This window comes from Salvelinus fontinalis, chromosome 32 (assembly GCF_029448725.1).
Source record: "Salvelinus fontinalis isolate EN_2023a chromosome 32, ASM2944872v1, whole genome shotgun sequence".
Lineage (NCBI taxonomy): Eukaryota > Metazoa > Chordata > Actinopteri > Salmoniformes > Salmonidae > Salvelinus > Salvelinus fontinalis.
The window spans coordinates 41,095,573-41,113,126 of NC_074696.1; the positions used below are offsets into that span (position 1 = coordinate 41,095,573).

At 46.0% G+C, this 17,554-nt stretch overlaps 2 protein-coding genes across 2 annotated transcripts in view; one reads left to right on the plus strand and one right to left on the minus strand.

Moving 5' to 3' along the window:
* Nucleotides 1–17,554, plus strand: part of LOC129831344 (exostosin-1b-like) — a 104,788-nt gene that overhangs the window by 76,628 nt on the left and 10,606 nt on the right. The window contains exons 5-9 of the mRNA XM_055894674.1: nt 1,982–2,114; nt 3,793–3,911; nt 5,842–5,937; nt 11,419–11,508; nt 16,586–16,746. Coding sequence (XP_055750649.1) covers nt 1,982–2,114; nt 3,793–3,911; nt 5,842–5,937; nt 11,419–11,508; nt 16,586–16,746 — 599 coding nt within the window. The remainder of the gene's footprint in view (nt 1–1,981; nt 2,115–3,792; nt 3,912–5,841; nt 5,938–11,418; nt 11,509–16,585; nt 16,747–17,554) is intronic.
* Nucleotides 1–17,554, minus strand: part of LOC129831346 (mediator of RNA polymerase II transcription subunit 30-like) — a 123,126-nt gene that overhangs the window by 19,425 nt on the left and 86,147 nt on the right. The gene's annotated exons all lie outside the window — the stretch shown is intronic.

The window sequence follows — 17,554 nt, forward strand, 5'->3', positions numbered from 1 at the left end:
ACATATATAAATGGCGTTGCCTTGGCAGCCCCGAGATAACGAGTGCCATGGTTTATTCATTCGGCGGTGTCTCGCTCTCAGCTGCAGATCTAGGCCGATATACACACACACACACACACACCCATCTCTCTCGACAGATTTAATCTCCTCACATACACTCACTCCCTGTCATCCTCTCCGGACTTCACACACAAACCAGCGTCTGTGTGTGGCGGGCGGCTCATTTGGCGAGTGAGTAAACAAGCGAGAGCACAAGCCCAACCAATCAAGTTGTGTTTCCTGTCAGGACGTTGAGATTGTTTCGACCAATCACAAAGCCAATGGAGCCTTCCCTGTTCCCGCCACATCCCGGCACACCTATTAAACGCATCTGTTAAACGGAATCAGTGTGTTTCCATGAATCATCCTCCTAATTTGCAGCTGTTGGGAGGCTACATTGTGTCAGAGAAAAAGCCTCCCCCCCCCCCCCCTCCCCCATAAGGTGTTAAGGCCCCAGTTTTAAGTTGGTGACTGCATTTTATTGAGAAGCTTAAGGATTCCAAGTTAATCTGTTGGGTCGAGGTAAATTCTTATTGACTGCCCCGAGGAGCCGTAGCAGCGGGAAAACTGCCTCTGTCGTTTCTTTTTTCCCCTCCTTTATCGCCGCCTTCGCAGATTCATTTTTATCGCTTTGTCAATATTATTACAGTATTGTACACAGCCGTGATTGCATGGATCTCCAATTACTCAAGCAAAAAGCAAAGTGACCTTTAAAAAAAAAAAAAACGGATTAAACAACATCTCATGGAACGGTGGGGTCTGTGAGGGGACACCCTTTAAAACGCACACTTTTTGTCGTAATGTTTGTATATCGCTGTATTTAACATTTGTGTGACTGTCATTGACTATCAGTGTTTCTTGTTACCTGTCGTGTTTTTTGTGGACCCCAGGAAGAGTAGCTGCTGCTACTGCAAAAGCTTACGGGGATCCTAACAAACAAACAAAGACCCCTCCAGCGGTATTATTACTTCCCGTCTCGAGTCGCCTCTGTCGCTTTCTATCTACAACCACCCGAGACTTTTCACATTGTTGCCAAGCCAACGGCCAAGTCACCCCGCCACCTCGTCCACCACCATAGGATTCAATAGAGAGCCATAAAACACGGCTGCAAACCTATCTGTTTTACGGAAAGCAATTTAGCCCTTGCTCAAGGGCACAGTGGTAATATCTCTTTCTTGCGTGCCTCAATAACACAGCAGAAGCAAATTGCATCCCCCCGCAGAGAAAGCAACAGGGGAAAATGGCCGGTCCAGTATTGGTGTTTGGATGCGAGTGACTGGTCTATTTGTGTGGGGAATGAATGGACTCCTCATTGGAGTGACTGGTGTTTTCACTAAAGCATAACTGGTTTGTTCGGGTGTGTGAAGTACTTTTTTGGGGCATAGCTTCTATTTGAATGACTGACGGGCGTCCGCACACGTACTGCGTTACAGATGCATTGGCTCCTGTTCGACGTCTCGCAGTATTACGTGGCTGAAACCGTTTTCAGAGCATTGCAAATAGAAATCAAGTCATGCGGTTGACATTACCCTGTCGCCGTCTGTAGTTTACTGAACAGGATCAGTCGACTACAGGGCTCTCCAACCCTGTTCCCGGAGAGCTACAGTACCTTCCTGTAGATGTTCAATCCAACCCCAGTTGTAACTGACCTGATTCAGTTTATCAACCAGCTACTTCTTAGAATCCGGTGCGTGAGATTAGGGTTGGAGTGTGAACCTACAGGACTGTCGCTCTCCAGGAACAGGGTTGGATAGGCCTGGTTTACGGCATTATACAGCTATCTGAAACATTGTAAATGTTTCACTCTACTGGACACACCTACCACCACCACATTAATTAATAATATAGACACTAGGGTTATCGGTTTTGAGTGACTGGTGTTTAGTGTCTATATATGGATGTTTTGTTGGTTTGACCTCCAACCATCCGCTCTTGCCCTCAGATCATCCAGGACCGTGTGCTGCAGCAGGAGTCCAGGAGCACCTTGATGTGGAACAGCCACCCCGGGGGGCTCTTCGCCCTGCCACAGTACTCTGCCCACCTGGGAGACTTCCCCTTCTACTACGCCACCCTAGGTGAGTACTCCTCTCAATCCACCAATCAATCAAATGTATTTATGCGGCCTTTTCACACCAGCAGTTGTCACAGCCCTTTTACAGTTACCCGGTCTGGACCCCAAAGGGCACGCACAAGCAGAAACACATTGGCTAGGAAAAACTCGCCACCTCCATCGCATTCATTGCATGGTAGAACCAGTCGTTCAGTGTCTATGCGACAGCAGTCCTTTATCCAAGACTTCTTGAGCTATAGATATATTAGGGCTACACATCTTGCTCAAAGTTGCCTCACTAGAATATATCAACTCATTATGTGTTCGGTCAAGTAGGACGTACAACGTACACACAGTCTTCGTTATGGGTAGAGACCGTGTGTCTTCTTAAACATCGCTCTTATCCTATAATATATACTAGCTGCTAGCTCCCCTTCAAACATCCTTGAAATGAGAAGCCGTTGTTTCCAGAACCTTGACCGCCAGCCGTGACAGTCTTAAACAACTATGTAGCTGACACGCTGTCCCACCGTATCAATTGACTTGTTACAGCGGCTATAGAACACCATTACTCAAAGTACCCTTGATTGATGCTCGCATTAGGCCCACTGACACGCCAAACGGTCAGTCAGTCAGATGTTCGTTCCACTCGGCGACCACGCCATATACCACTGCGCCGGTTCACCAACACAAACTGTGCCTCTGTAACAATCTGTGACCTCAAAGGCCTTTTATGGGTCCCAAATGGCTGCTCGTTCCCTAATACAGTGCACTACTACTGACCAGAAACTCTATTGGCCACGCTCAAAAGATAGGGTGCTCTTTTCCTCCATGTAAATCTATCTTCATCTCGTCGATGAAGTCGGCTCCCTCAATTCACAACCCTTTTGATCGGGCACCTTGGTGCGAGGCGCAGATATTGAAACAATCGCGCAGCGACAAGCATGGGCTACCCCACGGCGAGTTTTATTTGTTTGTCACAGAGCCGACCAATTTTAAGCATGTGGACGTTTTTAAAGAGACCAGGTGGAGTGTTGGATGCCTGAACAAGACGGAGTCTCCTGCGTTTCATTTATGTCGCAATGACACGGAATCCAATCTGTTATTATGAGGAGCCAATAACTCGAACTCTCGTTTGTTTACCGTAGGTCATCAAAAGTGATTTGTGTTGTGGATGCGAATCGCACGCCCAGTGGGATCAGTCATTTAATAAGAAGTCTCCTTTCATCTCGTAAACAATGAGGTCATAATCAACGGGTTATGTAAGCATGGTCTATAAGTAAATACTAAAGCCTTGACCACCGATAACTACAATGTGAAAAAATACAGAGAAGGAACAATTTATGTCTAGTTTAGAGTGATTTCTCCCAAACGTTTTGTCTTTTTTTGGGGGGGGGGGGGCAGATTTTTGCTGTGCCTGCGGTAATTGAGGACACTGAGGATATCGACTTTGAACAAACTGATGGAGATGTCAAACTGATGGAGATGTCAAAATAAATGTCCCTAGAGGACGCTGAACTTCTGAGAATCACCAATATTTGTGTCTCTTTGTTCAGTCATACTAGACAGAGTGACGTCAATATCTTACTTTCTGTTTGTCTCTGTTCCAGCCCTCCAACTGTAACAAATAGTATGTTTGTCTGTACTGTAGGTGTCAAACCTTACCGGTGATACTGTACGATTTGATCTGTGTTATGTTCCAGGTATTAAACCGCACCCCAAGTTCACGGCAGTCATCCATGCAGTCACCCCCCTGGTCTCCCAATCCCAGCCCATCCTCAAGCTGCTGGTGTCTGTTGCCAAATCACAGTACTGTGCACAGGTAAGAAGCCACAAACGTGTGTGTTTGGCATGTGCACATTCCTGTGTGTCCCTTCGATTGTCGAAACTCTCCCGAAACCCAATATTACTCCAACTGTGAGTGATTTCATAGCATTTTTGCCGAGCCAGTTTTTAAAATGACACTTCTCCATCACCAATAGAGGACCCAACCTCTCTCTACCGTCTGAGTTAACTGCTGTGGATTGAATTAGAAAGGTGGGTATGTACCGATCGGGAATCTGTCTCCATGGTACCAACTCCATCTCTCTCTCTGTGTGCGTGCCTGTGGCTGTGCGTGCGTGTCCGTCTCAAAGCCCCGTGGCCCAACTAGGTACAAGTAGTATTGATCCCTTTGCTGGTTTTAACCAGGGCTGGGGAAATTAAACCAAAGTCCCCCCCCCCCGATGTACTATAATGTGTTACACACACTCCACCCTAATGCTTCTTAGATGTTTCCCAATGTATAGTGAGGTGTGCAACCCTCCCGTCTATAGAAGTGTTTTGTATTTGACCTTCCAGGCTCCCTGTGCAAAGCGGAGAGCCAGGTACATATTAAATTGATCAACATTTTCTAGCATCTCGCTCTCAGCCCACTAAGACTTCCATGTTGAGGGGGCTCGGGGAAGTGGACGAGGAGGTGGAGAAGAGAGGGATATAAATAATGAATGGGAGGGAGGGAGAGAGAGAATGAAAGGGAGAGGGCGGGGGAGAGAAAATTGGGAGCAAGAAAGCCTTTTGAGCTGGCTCTGGCAGAGACATGCATGCAGAGATTGTGGACCTCCTGCTGTGTGTGTGTGTGTGTGTGTGTGTGTGTGTGTGTGTGTGTGTGTGTGTGTGTGTGTGTGTGTGTGTGTGTGTGTGTGTGTGTGTGTGTGTGTGTGTGTGTGTGTGTGTGTGTGTGTGTGCTCCACAGTTTTACAGAGGCGTGGTGTGCGTCTGTCGCCCACATCACCGACACGCACACCTAGACACACTCCCACTGCAACACAAACGGGAACACACTAAACACACATACATACAACCCACTCGAACATGCACACACTCTCCCCTCTCTCTCACACACCCACCCACCCACCCACCCAGCTGGCAGGTTGACAGAGACACCATCTGCCTGCCAACTTCTGTCATCATCAGAGGAAAGCCGGAATAGATCCATCTAAGCACGGATTCTCACTTTGCTCTGACAGTGTGTCTTAGCACTGTCCATTCAACACATTGCTGTGAGCGTTGCTCATCCCGTTTACAAGCCATCATCCATCCGGCCATCGCTCTGCCCGTCTCTCTCTCTGGTGCACGTTATCGCCCGTGTCAGCTGGAGAAAAACAAAAGTATGCGTGTGAGAGATGAAGCGCCGCGGAGGGACTCACCGTATCCCTGTGTAGTCGCGCATCCGGGTTTCGCGTTGTCCCTCCGTTAAACATGCACGTGGCTGGGTGTCAAAGGGAAGTGGATCGTTCAACGTAGCTCGAGGTATAATTACATGTTAGGGAAGTCGGTCACAAGGGCACAGAACACACAGTTCCCTTGTAGCCCTCATGTAAAACATGGTCCGAGGCGCTATTGTTGAAAAGGTGAAAAGGGATCCCCTTCACCAGACGTTTTGTCACTCAATTCAATTTAACTGTGGGGTGTTTGGATGGATTGAAATGTCAGTTTCGAATGATTAGATAATGAGAAATGTTGAAGACGTACGATGGGGGAATGTAGTGTGGTTAATAAATAAAAATGCAAATGAAGTGTCATTTTAGAATGTCATAGCTGTGATTCTCATGAGATCGCTCTCCTCCTGCTCCGTCTCCCTCTCCTCCTCTCTCTCCACCTTTACCCCTCCTATCTTCTCAATCACTGTCTCCTCTCTTTATCTCGTCTGTCTATCTCTCTCCCCAACCCCCCCCCCCCCCCCCCCCCCATCTCTCTCTCATCTGTCTCAGATCATTGTGCTGTGGAACTGTGACAAGCCTCTCCCTGCTAAACACCGCTGGCCTGCCACCTCCGTGCCCGTCATTGTCATCGAGGGAGAAAACAAGGTGAGCTGGGCCGCCATTTTGGTTTCTCTCTGCCCCCAAGCTTCGTTCAATGCCATCATTTTGGTTTCTCTCTGCCCCCAAGCTTCGTTCAATGCCATCATTTTGGCGTGTCTATGCTTTGATCGTCTGAGAACTTGACCAGGGTTTATAAACCGAGGCCCTACAGCGCAATACTTCCGGGAACGCTTCGCGAAGAAGACTCGACAGACGAGACCGGGGTTTGTGGTTTGGGAAGTCAATGAGAGAAGTGAAAAAGGATTCCTTGGTAGTTTATTTTCTCTATTTCTAAAGACACAACCTATATTCAATGTTTAAAAGGTGCAGCATTTATCCCCTGTGTGGAAGTTACAGTGCCTTGCAAAAGTATTCATCCCCATTGGCGTTTTTCCTATTTTGTTGCATTACAACCTCAAAATCAATTTAAATTATTCATGTAATGGACATACACAAAATAGTTCAAATTGGTGAAGTGAAATGGGGGGAAAATGACTTGTTTCAAAAGATTCTAAAAAATAACAAACAGAAAAGTGGTGCGTGCATATGTATTCACCCCCTTTGCTATGAAGCCCCTAAATAAGATCTGGTGCAACCAATTACCTTCAGATGTCACATAATTAGTTAAATAAATCCCACCTGTGTGCAATCTAAGTGTCACGTGATCTCAGTATATATACACACCCGTTCTGAAAGGCCCCAGAGTCTGCAACACCACTAAGCAAGGGGCACCACCAAGCAAGCGGCACCATGAAGACCAAAGAGCTCTCTAAACAGGTCAGGAACAAAGTTGTGGAGAAGTACAGATCAGGGTTGGGTTATAAAAAAAATATCCAAAACTTTGAACATCCCACAGAGCACCATTTTAAATACATTATTAAAACATTTAAAGAATATGGCACCACAACAAACCTGCCAAGAGAGGGCCACCCACCAAAACTCACAGACTAGGCAAGGAGGGCATTAATCAGAGGCAACAAAAAGACCAAAGATGACCCTGAAGGAGCTGCAAAGTTCCACAGCAGAGATCGGAGTATCTGTCCATAGGACCACTTTAAGCCGTACACTCCACAGAGCTGTGCTTTACGGAAGAGTGGCCAGAAAAAAAGCCATTGCTTAAAGAAAAATTTTTGCAAACCACGTTTGGTGTTCGCCAAAAGGCATGTGGGAGACTCCCCAAACATATGGAAGAAGGTACTCTGGTCAGATGAGACTAAAATGTAGCCTTTTGACCATCAAGGAAAACACTATCTGGCGCAAACCCAACACCTCTCATCACCCTGAGAACACCCATCCTCACAGTGAAGCGTGGTGGCAGCATCATGCTGTGGGGATGTTTTTCATCGGCAGGGACTGGGAAATTGGTCAGAATAGAAGGAATGATGAATGACGCTAAATACAGGGAAATTATTGAGGGAAACCTGTTTCAGTCTTCCAGAGATTTGAGAGGTTAACCTTCTATCAGGACAATGACCCTAAGCATACTGCTAAAGCAACACTCAAGTTGTTTAAGGGGAAACATTTAAATGTCTTGGAATGACCTAGTCAACGCCCAGACCTCAATCCAATTGAGAATCTGTGATATGTCTTAAAGATTGCTGTTACACCAGCGGAACACATTCAACTTGAAGGAGCTGGAGCAGTTTTGCCTTGAAGAATGGGCAAAAATCCCAGTGGCTAGATGTGCCAAGCTTATAGAGACATACCCCAAGAGACTTGCAGCTGTAATTGCTGCGAAAGGTGGCTCTACAAAGTATTGACTTTGGGGGGTGAACAGCTATGTACGCTCAAGTTTGTCTTATTTCACAATAAATATTTGTGCATCTTCGAAGTGGTAGGCATGTTGTGTAAATCAAATGATACAAACCCCCCAAAAAATCTATTTTAATTCCACGTTGTAAGGCACCAAAATAGGAGAAATGCCAAGCCACTGTAGGTGAATTGCAACAGCACTAGGCTGCGTTCAAAACGTATTTAGATGGTACAATAATTCCCTACACTAGCCAGTACTTGTTTTCTCACATAAAATGACATTTAGCGAACAGTGTCGAATTTTAGAAACCAGGAAATGACAAAGCGATTTCGACATTGGCCGCTTGACCTGATTTCATCTAGATAACACAGCCACACAGTCAAAACAGTTTTCCCATTTTGACAACAAATGCCGCTCCGGCGGGAGAAATTAATAGGCGAATATCACAGCCAATCGCAGCACTGGTGGGTAAGTAATACTGTGAAACTATCTTTCCACTATAACTGCAGATATATTTATGGACATTTTCTTAAATTACAATGCAAAAATACAAAATACATTCTATGTGCAGCACTTTTAAGTAGCTGAACATGTTAATACTCATTTTAACATGTTAAAACTGACACGTCTTCATTTAGTCAAAAGCAACCTTATATTGAAGGAGCGCCTTCGATTTGACACGTGAGGTTCGGAGCGACACAATCGTTATACCCGATGACGTGTTTCCGCGCATCAGCTTAACTAGCTAACGTCGCCGTGACATCGCCTTAAAGTGTGATCAGGGATTTCTATTGGAAAAGTCATTTCTAGGCATCTTCATACTAAACCATCCTTGACCTTGAAGCTGCATAATGCATGAAAAGCAGATGTCATAAACTGTCAGCTGACTTTGCAATTCCAAGCCATAAACCATTGTTTAGGTAAAGTAGGTTGTCGAGGAAATGACCTCTAAAAATCTGTTAGGAGATTAGCTTGACATCGCTTTGTAGTCTGTCAGTGTTCCGAAGGGGGTTCGACTAAAGTGTCTTGGTCTCTCTACGCCCTCATCACGAGAGGTCAAAAGTTGACACCGGTAGTGTGATTTGAGTTCCGTAGTGTGATTTGAGTTCCGTAGTTTGAGAGGCTGAAGTGGGGTGTTAGTCAGGCTCACGAAAACACCACCACTTTTTGTTGAGCTGTCAATCAAATTGACTGGTTTCTCTCACTCATCAGTCCCAACCGAGCGGGTGGGGGTTTGGTTTCTCTCCACATCTCTGGTTTTCTTACGCTGTCAATCACAGGGGGAGCGTTGTCTTTGGCTGTGGGTCGGCGACAACGACTGGAGTTGAGTACCAACCAGGTCTGTGGTTTGTTACGCTTGCGGCGGGCTCGTTGTTTACTGTGGCGGGCCCAGCCAAACGTGGCAAGCCTCTCTGAGCCACCAGCCCAGTAGTGGGTAGTATGAGTACAGAAGGAGAGGAGCTATTCCTGGCATCTCTGGGCTGGCATGGTGGCCATGCGCCCACTGCTTTACGACTCTTCAATTTAAGGCCCAGCGAGCCACCAAGCAGTGTTGTGGTGTACACAACACATTTTGTTGGCCCTTTCTCTCACTCTGTCTGTCTGTCTCTCTCTGTCTTTGTGTGTCTCTCTCTTGCAGTCTTTCTTTACCCTTTCTCGCGATGCGTCACTGTTTTTCTCTTTCCAACTTTCCAACCCTCTTTCTCTCTCTTCCCATCTCCCTCTCCTTTCTTCCTCTCCCTCTTTCTCTCCTTCCCTCTCTCTTGCTCTCTGAGGAGTGTCGGAGGCTGATTCCTCCCTCTAAGAGCCTACATTCCTAGTGCGTACGAGTCCTCCCAGGCGAACGTGTCACACTTCTAACGTTACAAACCATCTGTGATGGGAACACAAGTCTCATCCTCAATCCCCCCCCCCCCCTTTCACTCTCTTTGCTCTCTTTTTCCACCACGTCAGTGGAAATGCATAGAACGGAACAAAGGGGAAGGATTGTTTTTTTTGGAGGGGGGCTGTCTCAGCGACTAAAACGTGGCTTGGAATTGTAGACATTTTGAGTCAGTTGTGTTATCAAGTCGTACTTCTCTGCCACATACAGTTCCACAGCACACAGCGATCTGATGAGTCATTTGGCTTAGGATGCCAAGATGTGTTCCGTTTAGGGCACTTTGTGGCAGCGGCCGGTGGGTATGACGTGTTAAGAGGCCACCTGTGTATTTCTGACACATCAGCCTCTTTTCTCTAGCCTCTCTACCCAACGCTTTATGCATTATACACACACAACACTATGCTTTATATAAATGGCAACTTTTCGAAAGAACAGGGATTCTTGGAATGACCCGACCTTCAGGGCTGAGTCTTTCTCCAGAGAAAAGGTTACGAGGAAGTGGGTGGCTGTTACACAAAGTGTTTGAAAGGGGGGGTAGTGGGTGCGTGAAGCGCGCGTGTGCGGTTCTCTGGCTGAAAGTGAGTTTGTGAGGCTGTGTGTATGTGTGGGAGGTATTTGATTTCTAGTGAATACACAGTACCAGTCAAAAGTTTGGACACCTACTCATTCAAGGGTGTTTCTTTATTTTGACTATTTTCTACATTGTAGAATAATAGTGACGTCAAAACTAAGAAGTAACACGTATGGAATCCTGTAGTAACCAAAAAATGGTTAAACAAATCAAGATTATATTTGAGATTCTTAAAAGTAGCCACACTTTGCCTTGATGACAGCTTTGCACACTCTTGGCATTCTCTCAACCAGCTTCATAAGGTAGTCACCTGGAATGCATTTCAAATAAACAGGTGTGCCTTGTTAAAAGTTCATTTGTGGAATTTCTTTCCTTAATGCGTTTGAGCCAATCAGTTGTGTTGTGACACGGTAGTGGTGGTATTTGGTGAAAGACCAAGTCCATATTATGACAAGAACAGCTCAAATAAGAAAAAAGAAATAACAGTCCATCATTACTTTAAGACACGAAGGTCAGTCAATGTGGAACATTTCTTCAAGTGCAGTCGCAAAAACCATCAAGCGTGATGATGAAACTGGCTCTCATGAGGACCGCCACAGAAAGGAAGACCCAGAGTTACCTCTGCTGCAGAGGATATGTTCATTTTAGTTACCAGCCTCAGAAATTGCAGCCCAAATAAATGCTTCAGAGTTAAAGTAACAGACACATCTCAACATCAACTGTTCAGAGGAGACTGCGTCAATCAGGCATTCATGGTTGAATTACTGTAAAGAAACCACTACTAAAGGACACCAATATATAAGAAGAGGCTTGATTGGGCCAAGAAACACGAGCAATGGACATTAGACCGGTGGAAATCTATCCTTTGGTATAATGACTCCAAATGTTAGATGTTTGCGTCCAACCGATGAGTAGGTGAACGGATGATCTCCACATGTGTGGTTCCCACCATGAAGCATGGAGGAGGAGGTGTGATTGTGTGAGGGTGCTTTGCTGGTGACACTGTCTGTGATTTAGAATTCAAGGTACACTTAACCAGCATGGCTACCACAGTTGCATTTGCATCCCACCATTGCCCCGGGCTGTTATAATGTATAATAATATATGCCATGTAGCAGATGCTTTTATTCGAAGCGACTTAGTCACGCGTGCATACATTTTACATACGGGTGGTTCCGGGAATCAAACCCTCTGTTCTGGTGTTGCAACCGCCATGCTCTACCAGCTGAACTAATGAGGACAGTGTGCTGACCCTGTGTGCTCTCTGTCTCCCTTTTGCAGGTGATGAGCAGTCGCTTCCTGCCCTACGAGACCATTGTCACCGACGCTGTGCTCAGTCTGGATGAGGATACGGTGCTCTCGACCACAGAGGTTAGTGTTCCTCCACACAACACTAAGGATACCGCCTACTACTATGTTGGAATGGGGGAGCTGCTTTCTTTCTAGAGCGCTGGTACTCTCCCCTGCTTTTCTACCCTTGAACTCTTTGCTTTTCTAAACTCACCTCACTCCACCTCGTACTGTTTTTTTTCTCTCCACTCTCCCCCCAGTCTATCCCCCTTTCCCCCTTCTCTCTCTTCAAATCGAGCTTTATTTGTCACATGCGCCGAATACAACAGCCCTTAACCAACAGGGAGATTCAAGAAAGAGTTGAGAAAATATTTACCTACTAAAGTAAAAAATTATTTAAAAAAAAGTTTAAAATAATAATAATAACGAGGACATATACAGGGGGTACCGGTACTGAGTCAATGTGCGGAACTACAGGTTAGTCGAGGTAATTTGTACATGTAGGTAGGGGTAAAGTGACTATGCATAGACAATAAACAGCGAGTAGCAGCAGTGTAAAAAACGGGGGGTGTCAATGTAAATAGTCCAGGTGTCCATTTTGATTCATTGTTCAGCAGTCTTATGGCTTGGGGGTAGAAGCTGTTAAGGAGACTTTTGGACTCTTTACTTGGCGCTCTGGTACCGCTTGCCGTGCGGTAGCAGAGAGAACAGTCTATGACTTGGGTGACTGGAGTCTTTGACAATATTTTGGGCTTTCATCTGACACGCCTAGTATAGATGTCCTGGATAGCAGGAAGCTTGGCCTCAGGGATGTACTGGGTCATACGCACTACCCTCTGTAGCGCCTTATGGTCAGATGCCGAGCAGTTGCCATACCAGGCGGTGATGCAACCGTTCAGGATGCTCTCGATGGTGCAGCTGTAGGTGTTGTCGTGCACTCTTCACGACTGTCTTGGTGTGTTTGGACCATGATAGTTTGTTGGTGATGTGGACACCAAGGAACTTGAAACTCTCGACCCGCTCCTCTACAGCCCCGTCGATGTTAATGGGGGCCTGTTCGGCCTGCCTTTTTCCTGTAGTCCACGATCAGCTCCTTTGTCTTGCTCACATTCAGGGGGAGGTTGTTTCCCTGGCACCACACTGCCATGTCTCTGACCTCCTCCCTATAGGCTGTCTCATCGTTGTCAGTGATCAGGCCTACCGCTGTTGTGTCGTCAGCAAACTCCCTCTTTCCCTGCCGGTCTCTGTATCTTTGCCCTACATCTCTCGCTCCATCTCTCAACCTTCTTTCTCTTTGCCTCCCTCTCAGTGTAGTGGCCATCCAGACTGGCCTCAGCTCAGCTCTGTTTTGTTCTGCTGATAGGGATAATGACGTCACCATTGGCGTGACCCCAGGGCCCTCAGTGCTTTGTGTGGTGCTGTGTCAGCACTATACCATTGGTCCTTGTGCTATTTTTTGGGGTGCGGGAGTGCAACACAAAAAATATGTAAATTACATAATTTCCTCCAAGTTTGTACCGACAGATGTAGCCAATTGAATAGCCTATCATTTATAGAATGTGCATAAAATGCATCCTCCAATTGCAAAGTCTGCCTATGACCACATGTAACCGATGTGAAATGGCTAGCTAGTTAGTGGTGGGGTGCGCTAATAGCGTTTCAATCGGCGACGTCACTCGCTCTGAGACCTTGAAGTAGTTGTTCCCCTTGCTCTGCAAAGGCCTTGGCTTTTGTGGCGCGATGGGTAACGATGCTTCGAGGGTGGCTGTTGTTGTGTGCAGAGGGTCCCTGGTTCGAGCCCAGGTAGGGGCGAGGAGAGGGACGGAAGCTATACTGTTGACACATTGTCTAAAGCACATTTTCAATTTTTAATCCCTTCAAACACCAAGTTAGGCATAGCAGGCTACCTAATTTCAAAATAGGCAATGATATTTCTTCATGTTTTTTTTTTTTACCAAACTTAATCTCCATGCCAATCATTTGATTCATCTTAATCAGTTTCATTACTGTTTTGTGAGTGAATTAGAGCAGATGGTGTTAACAAATTACTAGCCTTTCTTGTATTCTGTTTCAAACAAAGCATAAATCCTGCCCTCTGAGTTTTGTTGCTTGATAAAACAAATAGACCATTCTGCTTCAGCTAACCATCCTAACATAGAATTCGAGATGAGGAGGTGTTTGTGGTGTAACAGTAACGTTATAGTCCTACGATGCTATGGTATTATATTAGGTTCTGTTATGTAACACGCACATGAATCATTATGTGATCTTGTAAGACATTGATACCAGCTTGGATCCCACTTTACTAAACGAGCGCCATTGTGAGACATGATCATTTTCTATTTGTAACAATAATAAGTGTTCAGTATTACTGTTAGGCGTAGAAAACGGATCTTGGTGAGACATTTTAAGTGGCGCTGGAGGGACAGCGCCAGGATCGCGCAATGATGTTAAGTGGTGCCGAAGGCTAGCTCTGCCATTCGGCCAGTTCAGGAACAAATAACAATCATTTGCGGTATAGCCTAACAGGCATACAACTACGCAGTATAGCTATTTGTAGGCTATAGCCTAATGTAAATACAAATTCATATAGCCTCTAATATCATTGCACTGTTTGCGAGGACTGCTTTATTGCGAGTAGGCATTTCATTGTTTTGTGTAGCTTCCACGCAACAAAGAGGGAGCACCACTGCTCCGCGCTCCGACAGCAATACACGCCTGACAGGGACCATGGCTGGCTGGCCCTATGGGAGTACAGAGCGCTCCAAGCCTCCCATCTCTCACTGCTTCGCTCTGTGTCACTTTTGTCCCACATGCAACTTTCTCTTTCTCCCGCTGTTATATACTGTAGTACGTAGCTCCCGCTGTTACATACTGTAGTACGTAGCTCCCGCTGTTATATACTGTAGTACGTAGCTCCCGCTGTTATATGCTGTAGTCCGTAGCTCCCGCTGTTATATACTCTAGTACGTAGCTCCCGCTGTTATATGCTGTAGTACGTAGCTCCCGCTGTTATATACTGTAGTACGTAGCTCCCGCTGTTATATGCTGTAGTACGTAGCTCCCGCTGTTATATGCTGTAGTACGTAGCTCCCGCTGTTATATGCTGTAGTCCGTAGCTCCCGCTGTTATATACTGTAGTACGTAGCTCCCGCTGTTATATGCTGTAGTACGTAGCTCCCGCTGTTATATGCTGTAGTACGTAGCTCCCGCTGTTATATACTGTAGTACGTAGCTCCCGCTGTTATATACTGTAGTCCGTAGCTCCCGCTGTTATATACTGTAGTACGTAGCTCCCGCTGTTATATGCTGTAGTACGTAGCTCCCGCTGTTATATGCTGTAGTACGTAGCTCCCGCTGTTATATGCTGTAGTACGTAGCTCCCGCTGTTATATGCTGTAGTACGTAGCTCCCGCTGTTATATGCTGTAGTACGTAGCTCCCGCTGTTATATGCTGTAGTACGTAGCTCCCGCTGTTATATACTGTAGTACGTAGCTCCCGCTGTTATATGCTGTAGTACGTAGCTCCCGCTGTTATATACTGTAGTACGTAGCTCCCGCTGTTATATACTGTAGTACGTAGCTCCCGCTGTTATATACTGTAGTACGTAGCTCCCGCTGTTATATGCTGTAGTACGTAGCTCCCGCTGTTATATGCTGTAGTACGTAGCTCCCGCTGTTATATGCTGTAGTACGTAGCTCCCGCTGTTATATACTGTAGTACGTAGCTCCCGCTGTTATATACTGTAGTACGTAGCTCCCGCTGTTATATGCTGTAGTACGTAGCTCCCGCTGTTATATGCTGTAGTACGTAGCTCCCGCTGTTATATGCTGTAGTACGTAGCTCCCGCTGTTATATGCTGTAGTACGTAGCTCCCGCTGTTATATGCTGTAGTACGTAGCTCCCGCTGTTATATGCTGTAGTACGTAGCTCCCGCTGTTATATGCTGTAGTACGTAGCTCCCGCTGTTATATGCTGTAGTACGTAGCTCCCGCTGTTATATGCTGTAGTACGTAGCTCCCGCTGTTATATACTGTAGTACGTAGCTCCCGCTGTTATATACTGTAGTACGTAGCGATCTCCCCTTCTCTCTCTCATTTTATCTCTAGCAGTTTCTCTATTGCGCTCTTTCTCTATCCATCTATCCCTCCCACTCCTTACGCTTTTCTCAACTTCTTGCTCTCCCAATCTTTCTCCACATCGCTCTCTGTCTAATTGTCATCTCTGATCACGTTGTGATCCCCTGCATATTGAGGAACTCACCATTGCGACTTTTTAAATGGACGTGCTGTTTAATTTCTCCTTCCCGGGGTGGCTTTTCTCTTCATTCCTCGAGCACAGAGTTTGGCATAACACCATGAGAACACAGATGTTGCCGAGACGAGGTTTTGAGTGGGAGCCCATAAAGGCTGTTTTTGTGGCGACCATGTGGTTGCGTTATTACACACTCTTAATTTAGTCTCTGGTGGAGGCACTCTATTCGTCCAAAATGGCACCCTACTCCTTACATAGAGCACTACTTTTGACGACAAAAGTAGTTCACTATATTGGGAGTAGGGTGTCATTCGGGACATAGTCTCTGTTTTTCTGGCAGCTGCTGGAACCAGCCAGACTCCGTCTGATGTTTTCTCTAATTATTTGTTTAAATGCTTTGATCAACCAGCGAGAGGTCAGCCAACTGCAGAGGGCTTTTGAAAACACTTTTTTGTAATGTCTGTGTGTTACGAGTTGTAATTGTGTGTGCGGCACTCGAGAGAGAGAGAGTGTATCTGTCTATGCCTATGCACATGGAGTGTGTTGAAGGGATACGTCCGGATTTTGGCAATACGGTGTTTTATCTACTTTCCCAGAGCCCGATGCACTCGTGGATACCATTTACATGTGTCTCCGTTCAGTTTGAAGGATGTTGCTAACTAGCGCCATTGCTAACTAGTGTCAGCGCAATGACTTGAAGTCTATGGTATCTGCTAGCAAGTCATTGCGCTAACGCTAGTTAGCATTGACTCGTGAAACCCCCGCTAACTTCTTTCATACTGAACACAGACATGAAAATGGGATCCACAAGTTCATCTGACTCTGGGGAAGTAGATAAAGGGCCTCTTTGCCAAAATCCCGAAGTATCCCTTTAATAACCTGACGCTTTGTCTTCCTCCTCAGGTGGACTTTGCCTTCACGGTGTGGCAGAGCTTCCCAGAGAGGTTGGTGGGCTACCCGGCCCGGAGCCACTTCTGGGACAGTAACAAGGAGCGCTGGGGCTACACTTCCAAGTGGACCAACGACTACTCCATGGTGCTGACCGGAGCTGCCATCTACCACAGGTACAGAAAGCTACAGTACAAGCTCTGGGGTGAATGTTCCCTTAGGTACAGATCTAGGATCAGCTTCTCCTCCCTAAATCCTTAGCTGAACCATTAGTAGGGAAATGCTAAACTTACCCAAGATCAGTGTCGAGGGCCAAATTCACCCTAATATACAATACAACACTACCAGCAGGGGTTGACTTGGACTGAAATACAGTGGCTTGCGAGGGAGGCTATTCAACCCCCTTGGCATTTTCCTGTTTTGTTACCTTACAACCTGGAACTAAAATGTATTTTGGGGGGTTTGTATCATTTGATTTACACAACATGCCTACCACTTTGAAGATGCAAAATATTTTTTGGGGTGAAAGAAACAAGAAATAACTTAAGCGTGCATAACTATTCACCACCCCAAAGTCAATACTTTGTAGAGCCACCTTTTGCAGCAATTACAGCTGCAAGTCTCTTGGGGTATGTCTCTATAAGCTTGGCACATCTAGCCACTGGGATTTTTGCCCATTCTTCAAGGCAAAACTGCTCCAGCTCCTTCAAGTTGGATGTGTTCCGCTTGTGTACAGCAATCTTTAAGTCACACCACAGATTCTCAATTGGATTGAGGTCTGGGCTTTGACCTTTCCAAGACATTTAAATGTTTCCCCTTAAACCACTCGAGTGTTGCTTTAGCAGTATGCATATGGTCATTGTCCTGCTGGAAGGTGAACCTCCGTCCCAGTCTCAAATCTCTGGAAGACAAACAAGTTTCTGTCAAGAATTTCCATGTATTTAGCGCCATCCATCATTCCTTCAATCCTGACCAGTTTCCCAG